Source organism: Seriola lalandi, unplaced genomic scaffold, assembly GCF_002814215.2.
Source record: "Seriola lalandi dorsalis isolate HSWRI2012SDOR001 ecotype SW California unplaced genomic scaffold, Sedor1 jcf7180002054845, whole genome shotgun sequence".
Lineage (NCBI taxonomy): Eukaryota > Metazoa > Chordata > Actinopteri > Carangiformes > Carangidae > Seriola > Seriola lalandi.
Window position 1 is genome coordinate 62,931 of NW_019525398.1, and position 22,634 is coordinate 85,564.

A 22,634-nucleotide genomic window follows, 5' to 3' on the forward strand; every position below is an offset into this window, starting at 1 on the left:
ACCCACCCACCCACTCACTCACTCACTCAATCATTTGCAATAAATAGCTTATTATGAAATAATATATCAATAACAGAAAAACCTGACTGTGTGTAAGTTTAAAGAAAAAATGCCAGTCTTGAAGCAATTCCTTGTTGATGAAATGCATCAGGTCAACACAGTTTCTGGCAGTTTTCTTCTAAATGCAGTACATAAGCTATTTCACTATGTATTCTCTACCTGAGCTGCAAAAACATTCAGTTAATGAGTAACTAAACTATAAACTTTGCCAGAACAATTTTTATTATTTCCTGGTTTCAGAACAGTTGATTTAACAGAGGCATAAACTTCTTTTAACCTGGAGAGAGTGAGAAACGGCCAATCCCACAATCCCTGGACTTAGTACATCCCGATTTCGTACTGACAAGATAGCTGTAGCCAAAACGAGCAGATTCCCCAAAAACTCCAGATTCACTGCCAGCCACCTGAGAGAGACAACTGTAATTAAAACAATTTGAATATCTTTAAAAAATCGTCAAATATTAGAAATATCTAAATATGAATATATTCAGCTGAACGTATTTCATGTAGTTTGAATGAACCTGGTGGCGATGAAGCGAGGGAAATAAGCTTCCTGGTTTTTGTCGATGTGACGGTTGGCCTGCAGTATGAAGTGCTGCTGTTTACCGAAGGCTCGGATGACAGCAGTGCCCTGCACCGTCTCATTGAAGTGGCTGTAAATCGGCGAGCGACTCACTGCCTCCAGTCGTCGCAACTGACATGATGACGCCACATAGAAACACTGAAGAAAAAAGAAACAGAAAATGGTCATTTATAAAGAGACTTCAAGCTCAGAGATGATGACGTTCAAGAGAAACCTTTACCTGTATGAAAATGTAGACACAGGTCAGAGGGAGGAGTACCAGCCCTGTAATTGGCGTGGCTAACAACACAATGATGCAGATCTCCAGCAGCTTGAATAGGTAGCCCAACATCATCTTCAGCCCATCAGGAATCATGCAGTCAATGGCGTCCATCTCTTTGGAGAAACGGTTTAGGAGGTTTCCACTGGGAGTCACCTCAAAGAAGGACATAGGTGAATGCAGGACATTGTGTAGAAGATCGGCATGAAGGTGACGTGAGGCTACGATACCACCCAGAGCGATGGCAAGTGTGGTCCCAAACATGGCCATCCCTGAAATACAGACACTGAAGTAACCAGGAGACCACAAGTCTGGCTTCAGTTTGAATGCACTTAATGTAAATTTATAGTCCCACCTTGAGTGAAGCCGAGTGCTGCGAACACGCACAGTTTCAGCTCGTGGTTACTCTGGGTGCCATTGACAGGCACCTCGTCTGCCCAAAGGCTCAGCCAATAGTTATAGGCCAATGAGGCAGTTTGCTGGAAGGCACAGAGGAAGATGATGGTCATGATGAAGGTCAGGCTGATGGTCCTGAAGTACTCTCTGTACATCTGCAGTTTCACCTGACAGCATAAGAAGAACTCTGTTAATCTCACACATTCCCTGTTTGATCACTGAATCTCAGAGAAAACAAAGAAATGAGAAAAAAATGTTTCATTTAATCCACAGTTTGTTTCTTCAGTTTGGTTCTTCAGTTTATTTCGACAGTGTCAAGGGTTTTGGGGTAAGTAGGACCCAAATGCAGCCAAAACTTGGGGAACGGTGCAGACAGGTTTATTAACCAAAATAATAGACATGAACCGAGGACGTGAACAAACCCTGAACTAAACAGACGAACCGACACAGACAAACGGGAGCACAAAGACTATATAGACAAGGGAGGCAAGGGTGATTGAACACAGGTGAAACACATTAGGGTGGGGCAGACAATCACCACACAAACTCAGGACCAAGACAGGAAGCAAAACACTGACACAAGGAAACCAATTACAAAATAAAACAGGAAGTGCAAAAAGTCCAAACAAAACTAACAAAAGGTGTCTGCCATAGCAAACCATGACGGACAGTTTAGTTCCTCAGTTTAGCTCTTCGCTTTAATTTTTCAGTTTGGTAATTCATTTGTTTTTCAAGTTCTTTCTTCAGTTCAGTTTATATTTGTAAATAAATGACTCCTCTTTTTTGCCTTAAATGAACATATCTCATTGTGTTTTTATTTAATTCTTACTGTAGTTTGTATGTTCATCGTTAATCCATATAGATTCTGCCTTTTCAAGGATATTTAATTACTTTCTTTTATTACTTACATTTGGTTGTGCTATTCCATAGTTGTAGTATTGTAATACTACTTTATTCATATTAATGGAAACATTAGAGTTGCTGATGAAAAGAAGGACCAACCCTCCCTGTGTGAGCCTTGTCAACCTCTGTCAGTTGACCAGCAGCCTCAACATCCAAATCCTGTTCAACAGCCTCCATCACCTGAACACTGGCACTGCTCATATCACAGCTGGAACACACACACAGAAACACACAAAGAAAAAACACACAGAAACATAAATACAGAAAACAAATCACACACAAACAAACAACACACACATATATAAAGAGTGTGATAGCAGCACTGGAGCTGCTCATAACCATACTTTAGATCTAGTTATGTCCAGAAGAGTTGATGTATTATCTGTGTCAGCACACAGACCAGTGCTTATCAGACCATTGCTGCTTTTTCTTTGAAATCAGTCTTAATCCTGTGATGGTCAGCTGTGCCAAAACTGTCAAGAAACTGTCCCAGCCTGCTATCTCAAATAATATTTTTGTGACCAAGTTCAACATTCGACACTATTGATCATGATATTTTAATGCAGAGACTAGAGGGGTGGGTTGACCTATCTGGGTCAGTACTAGACTATTTTTTATCATATCTTACAGGATGTGATTTTAGTGTTCATCTTCAGAATTTTACCTACATAAACATTTTATCTGATGTGGTGTTCGTCAGGGGTCAATTTTAAGCCCACTATTGTTTAATTTATTCAAAAACACAATTTGTCCTACCAGACCTATGCTGATGATCTGGGCCCTATTAACACACAATTACAATGCATCAACAACATTGATAACTGGGTGTCTTGTAATCTTTTACAGTTACATAATGACAAGATGGATCATGCCTATTGGGCAAAAAGTAATTGACAAGAAATCTCTTTTAAATGATCACAATTGTCTCTGGAAAGTGTCACACAGGCTCACCTCACATTAACAGCATAGTTAAAACTGGATTATATTATTGAAGAAATATTGTGAATGTAAGGAGCTTTTTATCTCATGAAAACACTGAAAAACACATCCATGCTTTTATTTCCAGTTGGCTAAACTACTCAAAGGAATCTCCAAAAACCAACTCAACATTAGTTACTCCAGAATGCAGCTGCCAGTTTAAGGTAGAAAAAAGGGAATACAACCATTTTACAGATGTGCTGAGGTTGTTACACTGGCTTCCAGTAAATTTTTTAATTGATTTAAAAATGTTATTGCTTGTTTTTTGAAGGCTATACATGGGCTTGCACCTAAGTAACTTTCTGACTTGCTTGTGATCTATGAACCTGCTCAACTCCTCAGGTCAGCGAAAAAGGTCGTCTGATTATTGAGATGAAAACTGCTGAAACTGCCTTTAGCTTTTATGATGCCTAATCAAATCAGATCAGCAATCATTTTGAAGTCTTCTTTTTCACTATGTTTTAATTATATTTAATTTGTGTATTATTATTGATATATAATAGACAAGATGGCACCAGTGTGTCAGGTGGGCCGTCAGCTGATCCAACTGTTGTGTGTTTTTCTGCTGTTTCTAACACTTGTTGCACATAACGTCAACACTCTTCTGGTGTATGATCGCCAAACGCTGCTAGATCTGAGAATTACCACCAAAAAACCCTGTCAAATTTGATCATTACGGGAAAAAAACTGACCCTCATTTCCTATCGGATATCCCGACATACCTCCGCCGCACTCTTGCGCCACCCCTGTGGCGAAAACGGCACTGACGCCGGGGAAAACGTAGCGGCTGTCTTGTAAGGCTGAGGGCTGCGTTGGTACATCCTGACCGGGGTGGACATGGAGCTGGGCGTCACCTGTGTGTCTCTCGACGTTCCCTGGACCCTGTTGCTGCCCGTTTGGTCCCGGTGGCAGGCTCGGATGTGGTGTTCTAGCCCCGCGGACCCTGCTCTCCTTGTCTCCGCTGGCGCGGAGTGAATCTGGGGATCCTGCGGCCTCTGTGTCGGACCTCCTCGTCAGCTGTTCGCTCTTACCCGCCAACTCCTGCCAGGTCTGGTCTCGTCAACGCCAGATCACTTGGGAATAAATCATTTATCCTTAAGGATTTCTTCATATCCCGGGAACTTGATTTTCTCTTTATCTCCGAAACTTGGCTGAGTGTTGGTGAGTCCAGTGTCTTCACAGAACTTTTACCTGAAGAGTGCTGCTATTTTAATTCTCCTCGGACGTCTGGCCGAGGAGGAGGAATTGCGACTGTTTTTAAGAGTGACTTTAAGTGCAAACAGATATCGCTGTCATCCGCCTTCACCAGCTTTGAACTGAGTTTGTTTGAGCTGCGGCATTCTCACATGGTGTTGTGTGCTGTGGTTTATCGGCCTCCGAAATATAACAGAGACTTTTTAACAGATTTTTCTGTGTTCTTGGCTGATATTATGCCTAAATATGACAGGGTCCTTATCGTTGGAGATTGTAATATTCATGTGTGTTGCCCAGAAAACCCTTTGGCGCGGGACTTTTTAAACATCATCGACTCTTTTAATCTTGTGCAGTCTGTACTTGGGCCTACACATGAACGTGGTCACACGCTTGATCTTGTTTTATCTCATGGTTTGCCTGTTTTTAACCTGGAGATCTGTGACGCCTTTTTCTCGGATCATATGCCTGTACAGTTTGAAGCTGCTGTTTGCTGTCAAACAGTTAAACCTCGCGCTTCTGCTCGCACTTGTCGAGTTATTAACCCTTCCACTGCTGCTCACTTCTCGGATGTCTTCAGTCAAAACTACGTCATGCCTGAATCTGTGCATGAGGATACAGAGGCTCTGAACTCATGGTTTCTCGACACCTGTCAAACTGTCATAGACATTGCGGCTCCATTAAAGTCCCATCAGCATAAAGCTAAAACAGAGCCCTGGCTGAATGAAACAACCCGTGCTGCCAGACAGGATTGTCGAAGAGCTGAGCGAAAGTGGAAGAAGGACAAATTGTAAGTGTCTTTTCAAATGTTGAGGGATTGCTGGTCATTACCAATCCACTGTGAAAGAGGCTAAAAGAAAATATTTTTCTGACATTGTTCTGTTAAACTGCCACAAGCCTCGTGTGTTGTTTAAAGTTATCAACTCTGCTCTGAATGCACCACAGACTGTTGGAATTGAGGCCTCCCCAGCTGTGTGTGAAAACTTTCTTCACTTCTTAATTGATAAAGTCACTTCTACCAAAGCACTTATCTCACCTCCTGCCATTGACCCTTCAGTGTTTGTCCCCTGCTCTGCTGGGTTGGACACATTTGAGCCTGTGACCCTGCCCTTTGTTCAGGAGATTGTTGGTCATTTGAAGCCCTCGGGTTCTCCAGATGATACTGTCCCTCCCCGACTTTTTAAGGAGGCTTTCCAGACTGTTGGACCATCTTTTCTCACTGTTATTAATAGCAGTCTGTCCTCTGGAGTGGTTCCTGTTAATTTTAAACATGCCGTTGTGCAACCTTTGTTAAAAAAACCTGGGCTGGATCCTACCATCTTGGCAAATTTCAGGCCTATCTCTAAATTGCCCTTCCCCTAAAATCTTAGAAAATGTTGTTTATTCTCAGCTCATGGACTTTTTAAATGAACAAAATATTCTTGAGATTTTCCAATCCGGTTTTAAAACATTTCACAGCACTGAATCAGCGCTTTTAAGAGTTTTTAATGACATCTTTTTAGCTACTGACTCTGGTCACTGTGTTGTCCTTGTATTTTTAGATTTGACTGCAGCTTTTGATACAGTGGACCATGGATCCTGATTGCTCGTTTGGAGCAGTGGGTGGGCATCAGTGGCACAGCACTTGAATGGTTCAGGTCCTACCTGTCACATCGAACCTTCTGTGTCAGCCTTGATGACTCAGTGTCCTCCACTGCTCCCCTCTCATGTGGGGTACCACAGGGCTCTGTCCTTGGCCCTCTTTTATTTTCCCTCTATCTACTCCCACTTGGTTCCATTCTCAGGAAACATGGCATTTCTTTCCATTGCTATGCGGATGACAGTCAGATCTATGTCCCCCTAAAAAAAGTCAGACTCCTACAGTGTTAAGCCATTGCATTAGTGTTCACATGACATTAAAGCTTGGATGTCTCTAAACTTCCTGAATTTTTATGAAAAAAAGGCAGAAGTCATGGTGTTTGGTGGCACTTCTGTGACCCCCCTGGTTGATCTGGGTTCTTTGGCACAGTATCACAAGCCAACTGTGCACAATCTGGGGGTAAAAGTGGACACAGAATTTAAATTTGACAGCCAGATTAAAGCTGTGGTGAAGTCAAGCTTTTTCCAGTTGAGGCAGCTGGCAAAAATTAAACCAGTCCTTCAGAGAAAGCACTTTGAGACAGTAATCCACGCCTTTGTGACCACTCGGCTGGATTACTGCAATGCACTTTATATGGGGGTTAGTGCGTCCTCCATTTCCCGTCTTCCACTGGCTGCCCGTCTATTTTAGGATTCATTTTAAAATTCTTTTATGTGCTTTTAAAGCCTTGAATGGCCTCGCCCCACCTTACCTATCTGAGCTGCTGCACCCCTACACTCCCAGCCGCTCTCTCAGGTCAGCTGACCATCTGCTCCTGATAGTGCCTAAATCTAGGCTTAAGCTCAGAGGTGAACAGGCGTTTGCCGTTGCAGCTCCAAAACTGTAGAATGGATTGCCGCTGCACATCAGACAGGCCTCCTCACTGTCACATTTTAAATCTCTTCTTAAAACCCACCTCTTCTCTCTGGCTTTTGACACCATGTAGCGTGTTGCATCTTGTGTGAGCAGTGCACTTTATTTATTTTATTTGTTTTTATCTTATTTTATCGTTTATTTTAATTGTTTTTATCTTATTTTTATTTGATTTTATCTTATTTTATTACTTTTATCCTATTGTGTCCTTCATCGTTTTGTGTTCTGTTGTGCTATTTATTGTGTTTTTTATCTTGCTGTGCAGCACTTTGGAAACCTTGTGTTTGTTAAAATCGTGCTCTATAAATAGTGGATTGGATTGGATATAATGACTGATTATTATTTTTTGATATTATTAAAACATTTGAACATCTCTTTGTGTTTTTACCTGATCAGCTGCTCCTGAGAGAGATCGATGGAGAAATCAGTCACACTGAGGCGAGACACCGACTTCCTGCTGCCTACACACACATCCATACATACATACATACATACATATTGTATGTACATACACATACACAAACATACAAACACACACACACACACACACACACACACACACCAATCAGTCACAATATAAAAACCAGAAGCTGGTTTTAATGTTGCGTGTCTGTGGCCTGTACTAACAAAGTTTATTCTGAACCTTCAGTTTATATCCTAAAGATATGGCCAAAGCAACCAAAGAACTTTTCAGGGTTAAGAGGCGGAATATCCTCTCTTGGACGAGTAAGTCACCTGACCTCAGTCCGACTGAGCTGCAGTTCTCCTACTGAACACCAGACTAACGGCAGAGACCCTACAACTAACCAGAGCTGAAGGTGCCTGCTGATGTCTGCAAGTGAACGTGGGCTTGGACCCCTCAGGGAAACTATAGTGGTTACTATGGTTTTATTCTATGGTTAGTTTAGTTACTTTGGTTTTATTCTCTGGTTAGTTTAGTTACTTTGGTGTTATTCTTTGGTTAGTTTATATAGTGTGGTTTTATTCTCTGGTTAGTGTCATGTCTTACTCTTGTCACGGAGGGTGGCGCTCTCTCTGTGCTGGTTTCCACTGAAGGTTTGGATTAATTTGGCGAAGGCTCCCTTTCTGTCCATCAGCTCCATGTAGGAGCCCATCTCAGAGATCTGACCATCTTCCATCACCAGGACCAGGTCTGCTTTAGACAGGAAACTGAGGCCATGAGTCACCAGCACGCGGGTCTGAAAACCACAGCAACACACATCACAGGGTTTAAAGAGGACTTAGTTCTGGACTGCTCCAAGTATGACATTAGACAGATCTACCTGAACCAGTTATCTCCTGCACCACAGATGACTGCAGTAAGAATTAGCACAATTTGGGGCATGGCATTAATCATAATTATCATGCAGGACCATTTTAATAATACAAAAAGCAACATAATTACAGAGTCAGCATCATAAAACTAGTAACCGTTTGTCTGGAGGATTCCAGAGTCCAGAGTAACTCAACTCAACTTTATTTATAGAGCACTTTAAATACAGCCAAAGCTGATACAAAGTGCTGTACATAATAACATAAAAACATAAAAACAACGATAAAATAGCAAATAAAAAACAATAAAAGCAATAAAACAAATGCCGTCTCATGCTGGATCAAAAGCCAAGGAATAAAAGTGGGTTTTTAGACAGGTTTTAAAAATGGACAGTGAGGGAGCTTGTCTAATGGGGAGAGGTAAGTCGTTCCACAAAGTGGGAGCAGCAACAGAAAAAGCTCTGTCTCCTCTGAGCCTCCGCTTAGACCTCGGTACCTCCAGGAGCAGCTGATCAGCTGACCTGAGGCACTGGGCAGGAGCGTAGGGGTGAAGCAGGTCAGAGAGGTAGGGTTGGGCCAGACCATTTAGGGATTTAAAAACAAATAAAAGAATCTTAAAATGAACTCTAAAAGGCACGGGCAACCAGTGGAAGGAGGCCAGAATGGGGGTGATGTGCTCCCTCTTACGTGTTCCAGTTAAAAGACAAGCGGCCGTGTTTTGGACCAACTGGAGACGTGCAAGGGAGGACTGACTGACTCCATAATAAAGTGCGTTACAGTAATCCAGCCGTGATGTGATGAAGGCATGGATTTGGAGTTACTGTCCATTTTAAAACCCAAGTTAGAAACTGTTGGCTTCACATACGATGCCAAAGGGCCCAAATCAACAGAAGGGGGATCACATGAACTATTGGGACCAAGCACCATCACTTCTGTTTTTTTCTCATTGAAATTCAAATTGTTTAAAGCCATCCAGGCTTTAATGTCATCAAGACATGCTGGAAGTGGAATCAGAGAGAAGGCATCTTTCTTTTTCAGTGGCACATATATTTAGCTGTCATCAGCATAACAATGGAAGGCGATTCCGTGCTTTCTGAGAATAGAACCCAGAGGAAGCAGGTATAGGGAGAACAGCAACGGCCCTAGGATTGAGCCTTGTGGAACCCCATAATACAGAGGGGCGGGGCCGGACTCACATCCAGCAAGGCCTACACACATGGTTCTGTCTGCCAGATAGGACCTAAACCATTCCAGAGCACTACCAGAAATCCAACAAGGTGCTGCAGCCTAGTTACTAAAATATTGTGGTCCACTGTATCAAATGCTGCGGTCAAGTCCAGCAGGACAAGAATCTCATAATCCCCAGAATCATTTGCCAGGAGGATGTCATTAAAAACCCTTATTAGAGCAGACTCAGTGCTGTGCAGGGTTTTAAAACCTGACTGAAAGACCTCCAGAATATCATGTTCATCCAGATATGATTTAAGCTGTGTATGAACGATTTTCTCTAAGATTTTCGAGATAAATGGCAGCTTGGAGATGGGCCTGAAATTACCTAATATATTGTGATCGATGCCAGGTTTTTTAAGAAGGGGTTGCACTACTGCATGTTTGAAACTTGCAGGGACAATACCAGAAGATAAACTGCTGTTAATAATGGCAGGGAAAATCTCCTTAAAGAAGTGAAGAGGGACAGCATCACAAGGGGAACCTGATGGCTTAGTGTGGCCAACCACATCTTCTAAAAGTGACAAAGTCACAGAATCAAACCTATCAAACACAGCTTGACAAGGGACTGGACAAGAGGGGTCAGAGGCAGGAGTTGGGATGAGAGCCCTTGTGGTAGCAACTTTGTCAATGAAAAACTGCAGGAAATTATTGCACAGCTCAGTGGACGCTTCCACACAAACAGACTGAGGGGCATTTAGGACAGAGTCAATAGTTTTAAATAACACACGGGAATTGTGGTGATTACACAAAATTATATGTGACAAGTATTCTCTTTTTGCCTCTTTAACAGTGTTCTGGTAATGTTGCAAACAACCTTCTAGGATTTGGAATGAAACCTGTAGCTTGTTTTTCTTCCATCTGCGCTCGGCTTTGCGGCATTCCCTTCTTGCTGCACGAGTTCTGTCACTGAACCAGGTTTCTGGTTTCACTTTAGGCTGCATGGACTTTAATGGAGCCACAGAGTCCAGTATGGATTGACAGGAGGAGTGAAACCAGGAACTGAGCTCCTCCGTGTCAGCAGACGCTGAGTCAGAGGGAACACAGAGCTGGTTGAATGAAACAGTGAACTGACCGGCAGCCGAACGGTTAAAAGGCCGACGGCGCTGTGCAAGAGCGCGCGGTTAAACAACAGTACAGGACAAGACAACTTCAAGGTTAGACACAGACAGTCCGTGGGAGAGAACAAGATCTAATGTATGACCATGTTCATGTGCGGGACCAGACACACACTGCAACAAGTTAAAAGAGTCAATGAGGCTTAAAAAGTCCTTTACCAACGACTTATCAGGATAACACACATGTATGTTAAAATCTCCAACAAGGAGGACGCGATCGTAACGTGGCATCACTCCGGCCAGAAAATCTGAAAAGTCATTGACAAAGTCCTTATTGTATTTGGGGGGTCTGTAGATGACAGCGCACAGCACCGGATCAGAGCGACCCACCTCAAATAAAGTCACCTCGAAGCTGGAGAACGAAGATGGCACAGCACACTGCTTACATTTAAAGTTGTTTCTGTAAACAGTCGCCGTTCCTCCGCCACGGCCCGATGTCCGCGGGGAGTTAAAATAAGAGCAGCCCTGCGGTAAAAGCTCGACCAGGGCACTGCACTCACCGGCACCGATCCAGGTCTCTGTCACACAGAGGAAGTCCAAGGCGCGGAAGCTGAATAAATCCCTCAGAGTGAAAGTCTTGTTTGCCAGTGATCTGCCGTTCACCAGGCCAATCCTGGCAGGAGCCGGGGCTTGTGGTTCGGCAGATCGGGGAGCCCGGAGCAGCGTCTTCAGGCTCCGGAGATTCAACCCGCGCCAAGAGAACCGGGGAGAGCAGGGCCGGCGGGGCCGGGAACGCTCGCCAGCGACAGGTAGCAGGCAGGCGTCGATAGGATCCAGGAAATAACGGTGCACAGTGAAAGGAAAGGATAATCCACATCTGTTCCTGGAAAAGGACGACGATCGTGCCAGGTAGATCTTTAGTTTCACCAGCCGACCACCGCGCTCACCGCGGCGTCGGAGGCGCTTCCGCCGGGGGGCTGGACTCACGGCCCGGTACAGGTGAGTCGAGATTCCCGACAGGAACGGGGGCAACGTTTTCTGACCACCATAATCAAATGAACCTAACTCCTTGACATTTGATCGAATGTCCAGGAGCGATTGGCGATCATACACCAGCAGAGACTTAATTTGTGTAATGCCGAGGATCAGAAATAACAAACACACCAAACAAAGTGACAGCAGCAGACGGTCAGCCATGAACACCGGCGCCATCTTTTATTATAGCATCAGATGTGCAAAAAGTAGAGTAAATGTACGTTACAGAAAACACAGGTAACTTCTTTATACGGTATGAAATATAACCGTCACGTTGAAGCAGCAGGTTCAACAGTGGTATTTTAATATGGAATAGAAAATCAGTCATAATTTCTAAATCCACTCATTTAGTGTGTCAGTGGAACAGCTGACGCAGCTTCCTGGTGTCCAGAGTGATTCTGATTTCCTACAAAGACAGTCATGATTTTAGAGTTCAAACAGTATACACCCCGATGACTGGGTTCTTGTAATGCTTGATAGTCAGAGCCTACAATGGATCTGGATCTGCAATGTTCTCAAAATGGGTCACAAATTGCAGTTAACTACCAAACCAGTCCTAGAAAGGTGGGTTCCTCCTTTTAGAAAAGTTGATGCATTATGCAGTCCAACAGGCAGCACAGTGAACCAGAGGAGCTTAAAGTCTATTTGATGATTCAAGAGGCATTCAAACATGTCAGTGTTTCCCCTACCATTGCCTTGGCAATACCCCACACCCACCCGCACCACCGCTACAAACAAAGAAAAAAGAAAATCATAAAAAACAAACACTGTCATTTATGTTATTAACTAATGTATGGTCTTATATCAGTTCAGTGTGAGAGTCTCTTCTTGTTTTGCTTTTATTTACCATGGCGTTCATTCCTCTGCTTCCTGTTTCACCATGTGTGTCTTAGCCCCTCCCCTCATATACAGTGGGGTGGGGCAGAGACAGGTTGACAACTCGCTATGTTAGGTGCAAGGTGAGAGTCTCACCTTGTCTTTCAGGAGTCCTCTCGGTCCAATCACTCGATCAAAAATGTGTTGTCCTACATGAGCATCAACAGCCGACAGCGGGTCATCCAACAAGTAAACATCTGACTTCCTGTAGACAGCCCGAGCCAGACTCACCCTCTGCTTCTGACCTCCGGATAGGTTCAGACCCTGCAGTCAGAAAATACATCATCAATAAACAACAATGACAATCCACAGTAGAACAGGGTAGAAAACAGTAGAACAGGCAACACTGACCACCAGGGGGTTCATATTTACTTAAATATGAGCCTTCCAGTAGACAAACCCTTATTCCTGAGGTGTGGTCCAGTTCTAGGAGACAAGGTCCTGTAGAAAGACCCTTACCTCTGAGGGGAGGAAGGGGACTCAGGTTCCTGTAAATATACCCTAACTTCTGGTGGGGGGATGGGTGGTGGATTGGGTCAGTACTGGTACCTTCTCCCCAATCTCAGTGCAGTCTCCTGCAGGCAGGAGGTCCAGGTCTGGCAGCAGAGCGCAGGCCTCCAGCACGCGATGGTACCAGCTCTGCTTCCTCTCTCCACCAAACAAAACGTTGTCCTTCAGGGAGGCATTCTGGATCCAGGCCTGCTGGGGGACGTAGGCCACTGAACCCTGCACCCCACAGTCAACAGAACGTTTATTAGTGTTACTGAACGAGAGCTATGAGTTCCATCATTTTTTCAACATGTCTAAATTGTATCTGAATGTTTCATTTTCAGCCTTGACACAGTGGGTGTGGTCTGTTCATCGCTTAGCTCAATGAGCTAGCGATGCTAAGCAACAGAGCTGAAGAAGTTAACTGATCCTGAGTTTCATGTTGCAGATGTTAAAGGGTGAGTGTTAGAAACCAAGCTTTGTATGGAACCAGTGTTGAGCTCATATAGATGTGTTTTCATGTTATTTTATGGCTGCCAACACTGCTAGCCTTGCTTAACAGAGCTAAAATGTTAGCTTGGTCTCTGACATCACACGTACATGCTTTTTGTGGAACAGCAGATTCAAAGAGCTTTAAATTCAAACATTAGAGTTGAAGAGTCATGATGTGGAGACAAAGCAGGAATTAGATAACTGGATAAAACACTCCAAAATGGTGTCCATTCATTATAAGGAAAGTTGTTCAGTCACAATCAGCAGCATGAGCTACTGCACATGCTCAGTAGTGTTTCTATCTGGTCACACAGTAGAAAACCTGATAAATTCTGAATTTAATAATTTTAAATTATCATTTTTGAATGTAATAAATATAAAGAAAGAACAAGTAATATAAACAATAAATAATGTTTGTCATCACCTTGATGGAAACGGAGCCACGTCTCCTCTCCATCTCTCCTAACATGGCCGACAGCAGAGATGACTTCCCTGATCCGATGTGGCCGACCACGGCCACCAGAGTGCCGGTCTTCGCCTTCATGTTGATCCTCTGCAGACACGGAGAGCAATCATGGGACCAGGAGAAGAACCCGCCCTCGATCACAACACCATCTCCATCTGGGGAGAAAACATGAGGTAACATGGTTCCATGCCAGTAAACATGGTTCAACATGGTAGAAAAAAAAGGGGTAAACATCGTCCCATAATGTGGTTTTATGTGGTTCCACGATTCCCACACATGATTCTACATGGTTTACCATGGTTCTACATGGGCAAGGGTAAACATGGTCCCAAGGTATGGTTTCACCTAGTTGTGGTGTTAGGGTTCCAGTACATGATCAATACATTTGACTGAACATGATTCCACTACATAGTTCATATTGGTTACAGATTGGTTCCACATTGGTAAAGATGGCTCCAAAATGTGTGTCCATGTGATTCCAACATATGGTTCTCTGTTCTTTAACATGGTTCGCCATGGTGAAACATTATGGTAAACATGGTTCCAGCCGAGCAGCAGGTCTCTGTCTCATGATTTTATCTGTCTGTCTTTCCTATGTCTAGACTTCTTCACCTTTCTCCTTCCTGTCTGAACAAGTTTTAGGATTATTCTTCTGAGCTGACACTAAACATATCAAATGAGCAGTATGGAGGGAAAATATCTAAAAATCACCATTAACTGACAATGACTCAGTGGCAATGTAGAATCCTGTATTTACCTGCCTCAGTGTTGTTAATCTTCCTGGCTCATAGTCTGGAATATAGTTGAAGCTCAGGGAAGACTCGGGAACTTGAATACTAAGGAAAAGAATACTATATATACTTATACAGCGGGGAAAATAAGTATTGAACGCGTCAATATTTGTCTCAGTAAATATATTTCTGATGGGGCTATTGACATAACATTGTCACCATATGTCGGTAACTGTCACGGCCGGCTATGCCTCTGTCTCACTCTCAACTCTGCCACATTTCCTAATCAGCCTCACTGTCCTCACCTGTTGCCCCCAGCTGCACTCTATCTCCAATCAGGCCAGTATATCTGCATCCCTGGTTCACTCGCTCTTTGCTAGATTGTTCTTAGTATCATGCAAGACTTTCCAGCGTTCATCTCCGGCCTGACTTCCCTGTATCGACTCTGCTCGTCCCTGACCATCCTGCCTCATCTCTGCCCCGGTAAACGCCTCGGCCTTCTGTCCCCGACCACGAGTTCTGCCTGTGCGTTTCTTGGTCCCCGTCTGCCTGTCCCTGTGGCTGTTTGGCGTTCTCGAGCTCCGACATCGCAACGTGAGTGCCTTCCTGCTGGTTTCCCGATCCTTCGTCTGGCTTTGATTACCCGCCTGCCTGCCCCTCCTGGTTCATCTGCCCTGCTGACTGCTCACCTGGTTCTGATCCTCCTGCTCCCTTGATGACGTCTCCAGCCTGCTCCCTAACGCACGGTACCGCCAGCCCCAGTCTTCGGGTCCAGAAATTTTCCCGTTTGTGTGTGTGTGTGTGTGTGAGAGCTCAGTCACCTCGATCCACTCACCTGACCCACGGCTCTCCAGCCCCTGACCCCTTCCTCTACCCCTAATACCCACCTGTGTGTATTCTCTCTGCTGGTTCATAATTAAAGGTCATTACCAATCGTATCTGTGGTGTGTGGTACTGCAACTGGGTTCTACCAATATCCGTTACAGGTAACAACCCAAGTAATCCACACAAAGAAATCAAAACATGTATGTCCATAAATTAAGTTGTGTAATAAAGTGAAATGACACATGGAATAAGTATTGAACACATGAAGAAAAAGAGGTGCAAAAAGAAACCAGCTGTAATCTGTAAGTATTTAGACAGCAATCCTGCTTTCCCTATCAGTGCAAATTAATATCAGCTGGTTTAGTCCTAATTGATGGCCTATAAAAAGGTTTCTCATTACCAAGGTGTCACACAATGGGCATCTCATGATGGGTAAAAGCAAAGGGCTCTCTCAAGACCTTCGCAACCTTATTGTTGCAAAACATACTGATGGCATTGGTTACAGATCTCTTGCTAAACTTCTGAATGTTCCAGTGAGCACCGTTGGGGCCATTATCCGGAAGTGGAAAGAACATCATTTCACCATAAACCTTCCACGACCAGGTGCTCTTCGTAGTATTTCTGACAGAGGAGTCAAAAGAATAATCAGAAGAGCTGTCCAAGAGCCAAGGACCACTCGCGGAGAACTTCAGAAAGACCTGGAATTAGCAGGTACAGTTGTTTCAAAGAAAACAAGTAATGCACTCAACCGCCATGGCCTCCACGCACAGTCACCGTGCAAGACTCCATTGTTGAAGAAAAAGCATGTTGAAGCTCGTTTAAAGTTTGCTGCACAACATTTGGACAAGCCTCTGAAATACTGGGAGAATATAGTCTGGTCAGATGAGATGAAAATTGAACTCTTTGGATGTCATAGCACACACCATGTTTGGAGGAGAAATGGCACATCACCCCAGAAACACTATACGAACAGTGAAGTTTGGCAGTGGGAACATCATGGTGTGGGGCTGTTTTTCAGCATATGGTACTGGCAGACTTCATATAATTGAAGGAAGGATGAATGGAGAAATGTGCAGAGACATTCTTGATAAGAATCTGCTGCCATCTACCAGGATGCTGAAGATGAAACGAGGGTGGACATTTCAGCAAGACAATGATCCCAAACACACAGCCAAGGAAATTCTCAATTGGTTTCAGAGAAAGAAAATAAAGCTGCTAGACTGGCCCAGTCAATCACGTGACTTGAATCCAATTGAAAATCTATGGAAAGAACTGAAGATCAGAGTTCATAGAAGAGGCCTTGGGAACATTCAAGATTTGAAGACAGTTTATGTGGAAGAATGGGCCAGAATCACACCTGAGCAATGCATGCCACTAGTTTCTTTTTTTTCCCTGTATCATTCCACTTTATTACACATAACTTAATTCATGGACATATATGTTTTGATTTCTTTGTATGTGTGGATTACTTGGGTTGTTACTGACATCTGGTGACAATTTCATTTCAATAGCCCCATTAGAAATATACACTGTTGCTTGTAAAGTTGGAATAAAATATTTTTTACCTCTTTCCATGAAATGCTTGTGACAATGTGATTTATTTCCTTTCACCTGGGTAATTGGGACACAATGTAATCATTGCACCTGGTCAAAAGTGATTACTGATGCATTTAAATAGGAATAAACAGAGGATTGTGTCTGAAAACAAAATTATTCCAACTTTATGGGCAACAGTGTATTTACTGAGAAAAATGCTGACGCACTCAATACTTATTTTCCCAGCTGTATATGGCAGCAGGTTTATGGACTGATGAATTTTGAGTTTTGCTGGAGATTAACAAAACTGCCTGTTTTTTCTCTCCTCCCGTGGACTGTTCCCTCTACAAGCCAACGCTCAGTGACTCAGTTGATGCGCTGGTGGAATACAACAGACTCTGTCAGACATTTAATTATCAAGATAACAGCATCTGACTAACAGAGACTGGTAGTGGACACAACCTTTCTCTGATCTTTTCGTGGATATTCACGCTGCTTCATGTTGAGTGCAACTTGTGTGCGACGGTCGCATCAAAGTTGTTCACATGTTACTCTGGATAGTACGACCTCAAACTGGAAAAACATCTGTCAAAAGTCTGGAGCTACACTAACAGTTTCCCATAGCTTCCTGTCTTTGTCATAAGCTAGGCTTCAGCAGTCTTCACAAGTAATACAGCTGTGTGTGATGTCATACCTGAGGTATGAGGAAGTCTCTCCACGTTGTCGGACTTCAGTTCGTCTTGACACAGGAAGTTTGTCAGACGTCTGAGTGAGACGATGGCCTGATCACAGCAATTTAGATTCATCATAGAAACATTCAGAACAGATCAATTCTTTGACAATAGATCAGAAAACTAAAGTGGAACAGATGTTTCAGAGATACATTTAACACATCTGTCAGCCGTTGCTCAGTGTCTCCTGTTAATAATAAATACTCTTGTGTCTGTAATATGGGAGAACCACAAGGCTCCACACTATAATGTTATTCTTATGATTCTGTTATTCCGTTTGGATTTTAAATGCTGACGTGCCTGCATGGTGGTGCTCATGGCGAATGGCAGCTGACTCAGAGGAGTCTTCAGGATGTTGATGAGAGCAACAGAAACAAAGATTTTCTGAGCGTCCAGAACATTATGCTCATCCATCAACACGAAGACGCCAAACACTGACAAGGCCACCTGAGAGAAGAGAAGAAGGAAAACAACTGTTTACCTGTTTATCTGTTCCCCTGTTTACCTGACCAGGTGTTACAATCACATTGATGTTTACCTGACCAGGTGTGAGTCAGAGTCAGGGGTTAAACTCACCAGGAAGGGGGAGGAGTTGAATGAAGCCAGAGAGACGGAGTAAAGGATCTGAGATTCCTTCAGGGCGTTCAGTTCTCCGTCTCTCAGCACGCCGACTCGTCGTAAGAATGCTTCCTCCCAGGCGTAAAACTTTAGGATCTTCACGCCACTCAAGATCTCATTCATCAGTTTGATGCGATCATCCATGAACTTCATCTGAGCCTCCTGATGAAATCCAGCAGCAGGTTGTAGAGAGATATGTTCAGATTTCAACCAGTCGGCACAGAAAATATTCTAATTATGAAACAAAAAACAAAGTGTGTCCTCGGAGTGTAACCGTCGTATCACCTGCAGTTTGCTTCTCACTTTAGCGATGACTCCGTTCAGAGGGAAGATCAGAACAACAGCAGTGATACCAGCCAGAGCAGATACACCAAGCAGCTGTCAATCAGTCAAATCGCAGATAGATCAATAAAACAATAATCCAATGAGAGATGAATGATTTTCAGAGGTGGAGATAGACTTAGTGAACTGTCATCAACCTAAAGATTTGATTGATTCTTATTATCTGCAAAGACACAAGCTGCTTCCAGCCTTCCTGCTGTGTCTATGATGTGTCTATGATGTGTTAATGATCTGTTTACCTGCCACAGGAAGTAGAAACAGAGTGTGATCTCGATTGGAGCAATCCAAATGCTGTTGAAATAAACCACAAAGTCCATCAGCTTCTGAGTGTCTGTTGAAACCAGATTAATGGTTTCTCCCAGAGTGCACTGCTGCCGCGCCGCACTGCTCATCACCAAACTCTGAGGATAAGAACAGGGAAAACTTTAACAATTTTATTCTCCACTGCTGCGCCAATGATCTCAGTAGGAACCAGCTTCTATACCTGTCTGTGTCACCTGTCTGTGTTTGTGTCACCTGTCCATCTCTTAACCGGTCTGTCACCTGTCTATCTGTCTGTCACTTGTCTGTCACCTGTCTATCTGTCTGTCACTTGTCTGTCACCTGTCTGTCTCTCACGTGTCTGTCACATGTTTGTCTCTCACCTGTCTGTCTGTCACCTGTCCGTCTCTTAACCAGTCTGTCACCTGTCTGTCTGTCTCTCACCTTCCTGTAAACGAGGCCGCTCACAGCCGTCTTCAGTCTCATCCCCACAGTGAAGCAGTTGAACATGTAGTGATGATGGAGCAGCGACTGCAGACAGGAGAGCAGGAAGAGAAGCGAGGTGAACAGGAAGCCTTTCCACGTCGCAGCTTCTTTGTCCTGCATGAAGTCCAGCAGAGCACTGACAACAACAAACAAACAAGAACATCAACTACTAACAACAAAAAATTAAACAACATCAACAATAAACATCAATGACAAACAACAACATAAACTATAAACAATAAACAACTACAAAGACCAAACCTTGACCTGATAACAAATTCAGTTGCCTGGAATGGACACAGCAGAGCATCTTCAGGTAATACAGGTACTATGTTCACCTGCACTCTCATCACCAGACTGAAAAAAATAACTCGTAAGATTTACTTTAAAAAATATATTGTAACAATTTGCACTCAAATGTTTAAATAACTTTTAATGCTGCAATATCAAGTAAAACTCACTTGCCAGTATCAAGTAAAATTTACCTAAAACTAAACTTAACAGTTGTGAAAATATTAAGTAAATCTTATTTAATTACATCAATGTTTTATGTTACATTTATTTAAACTATTTAAGTAAGGTCTATTTGATTTTTTCATAGACAGGAACATCATTGTCCTAAAAAATGTAAGTAAATCTTATATATCTGTAGTATTTACTGTTATGAAGTAAATACGTAAATTTTATTTTATTTTTTCTGTTTGACATTTTCAATTATTTGATTGTATTATGTTATATTACTCAATATAATTGTGTAATTGTTGCTAATTTTCTTTTGATAAATATTACATACGTCTAACAATTTGCTTTATGCATTTAGTATATATTTAACACAAACCACACAACTAAAATACCATACAATTAAATGTTTATTTTACCAACATTTAACAAATCAACAGTAAACAGGTACTGAGGTGCAACTATAAAACCACCGATCATTTGGAATGACAACTGTGTAAACCTTGTACAAACAATATGGAATAGTACATTGAGGAATATTGTTGCTGAATGTTAAAGGAGCAGTTCAAAAATGAAAATTCAGTCAGTTTTTTTGCCCACAAAACACTCCTGGAGTTTCTCAGGAAAGTGTAGCAGCTTCCTCGCAAATAAGTGAAAAAAAGAAAACAGAGTGTCTCCATACTGCTGGTCTGGTGTAATCCAAGTCTCCTAAAGCCCCACATGTGAAGTTGACTTGAAAAGACCTCATTTACGCCATGTTTTTAACTAATATGCTCACTGTAGGAGACTTGGATTACGCCAGACCAGCAGTATGGAAACACTTCATGTTTTTTTCTGTTTTTTACATTTGAAAACTGGTCACCGTCTACTATGGTTGTTTTGGGAGGAAACTACAACAGTTTTCCTGTAAAACACCAAGAGTGTTTGTGGACTAAAAAAAAAACCCTTCACCTGACCATCCATCAGCATGATTGTCATTATATACTCAATTTTGGGTGAATTGTTCCTCTAAGGTGGAAGGGGCAGTTATAAATGTAACAGTGGCATGACTAACATCAAACAACACATGCATACCACTACTGTTGGAATGGACATTTTTGCTGGAAAAATTAAAGTATGGCCTGAATGGTCACTTAAGCGTCTGCTTTTCTGTGAAGCAATTCACTCCATTCACCAAAGTGAACTTACCCAAAAATCTAAAATAAAAACATACCTGCTAATTATTACATTCTACAGTATACACTGCATTAAACACACAAAATATGGAACAACACATCACATGTCAAAAACAACGGATGAGGTTTCAACCTGACAATCTGAGTACAAGCAGGCCAGTGACCGGCCTTGACCAGTGTGTAGATGCTTCAATCTATAATAAGAGTTCTAAATGTTTTGATGTCCCAAAGTTGCAAATTTTGCATGACCATCTCATAACATAGGAGGCCTAGTGTTTCTCCCTGATGACACCAGTGTTGACCTGTGAATCTGTCCTCCTCCCTAGACCTCAACTGTCCAATGTATTGGCTCATCTTAAGAGTAAGGTGACCCTGAAAAAGAACAGACAATTTGTGATATTAAAATAATGGTCTAAAACATTCAGCCACAATTTAATATTACATTACACAGTGATGACAGGGGAAAGTAACATATCATGCATACATAGTTTTGAACTTGCCTGAATGAGACTAATGTTGGACTGTTCGAGCAATAATTCCTCGTAGCTAGCCCTCAGTCCACAACTCACTGATGTGCTGTTCTGGTTCCTGTTGATAGAAACATATTTTAGTAAAACTTTTTTTTTAATGAACAAATTACAGATGAACTTCATGAATATAACATTTCCACCTAATCACATTAGTTTGAGTGATATAAATGACAACTGACAACACTGGACTCGCATGAGAGGCTTTTCACTCCATTGCTCAATTAAATTACATACTGAAATGGCAGCGATATAAAAAAAATATAAACTAGAAAACGTTATACTGTCAAGGAGTGATCTGAAATTTTCTGTAACGTTAGTGGGCCCAATAATATTTGTGTAATGAAGTAGCATATCACATGACACTGACTTAGAGGGAAAAAAAAAGGTTATAAAGGTTATAAATGCAAACAAAGAATAGCAGGCCTACTTTCCACTCATATTTTGGATATTTGATTTGAAAGAGAACTTAATTTCATTCATCCGTTTCACTCTGTGGATGTTTGTAACATAACACATGATATATCTGTAAAAACACAGTACTAGAAATAGAGATAGTACTAGAGAATGGGTGAATGTCACCATATTGTGTAAAGCGCTTTGAGTGGTCGGAGGACTAGAAAAGCGCTCTACAAATGTAGGCCATTTACCATTTAGAGATGGTCTCATCCAAATATGCATGTAGTATTAGCAAGTCAAGCTAAGCTGCACTCACACTAGGCCCAGTTGATCTGATGAGACATCTTTCAGAGTACACAAACACTGTTAACGCATTCCCCACCTGCCCAGCCCGCTGCCGTTCAATCAGAAACACCGCGGTTACATCCTATTCATGTGGTTTATGGCTACACACAGCATAATATGGCTATGCTAGCCATGCTAACTAACGTTAGCTGCTAGCCGTGTGCGTTGTCTCTTTGTATCTGCAGGTTTATGCTCTTATAACTTCTGTGTGAGACGATTCAGTCCGTAAATATGTGTTTAAAACCTATTTCAGGCAGTTTTTATTTGTCCTTCCAGACTTATCTCTCAGACTGTCAGTCTCTCACTCGCTCGCAACGGGCAGCTTCCGTCACCTTAGGTCTGTGGCTATAACGTCACTGCCAAAAGTTTTGCAGATGCGACCATGTTCTGCTAGTAGGTCATAAACACTTAAATATAACCACC

General features: G+C 42.5%; 1 protein-coding gene and 1 long non-coding RNA gene across 2 annotated transcripts in view; both read right to left on the bottom strand.

Moving 5' to 3' along the window:
• The window catches only part of LOC111670245 (multidrug resistance-associated protein 1-like), a 40,190-nt gene that overhangs the window by 11,997 nt on the left and 5,559 nt on the right, over nucleotides 1-22,634 (bottom strand). Inside the window, 16 exon segments of the mRNA XM_087179461.1 lie at nucleotides 338-464; nucleotides 582-781; nucleotides 864-1,174; nucleotides 1,258-1,465; nucleotides 2,301-2,409; nucleotides 7,250-7,322; nucleotides 7,871-8,060; nucleotides 12,426-12,593; nucleotides 12,879-13,055; nucleotides 13,735-13,931; nucleotides 17,563-17,650; nucleotides 17,900-18,046; nucleotides 18,176-18,379; nucleotides 18,503-18,595; nucleotides 18,799-18,960; nucleotides 19,265-19,442. Of these exon segments, the coding sequence (XP_087035587.1) occupies nucleotides 338-464; nucleotides 582-781; nucleotides 864-1,174; nucleotides 1,258-1,465; nucleotides 2,301-2,409; nucleotides 7,250-7,322; nucleotides 7,871-8,060; nucleotides 12,426-12,593; nucleotides 12,879-13,055; nucleotides 13,735-13,931; nucleotides 17,563-17,650; nucleotides 17,900-18,046; nucleotides 18,176-18,379; nucleotides 18,503-18,595; nucleotides 18,799-18,960; nucleotides 19,265-19,442 (2,632 nt within the window).
• LOC147817921 (uncharacterized) lies at nucleotides 20,165-21,662 on the bottom strand. Its single transcript, XR_015438496.1, has 2 exons — nucleotides 21,441-21,662; nucleotides 20,165-21,312 (listed from the first exon to the last, which is right to left on the bottom strand). It is a non-coding gene; the product is annotated as an uncharacterized LOC147817921 (long non-coding RNA).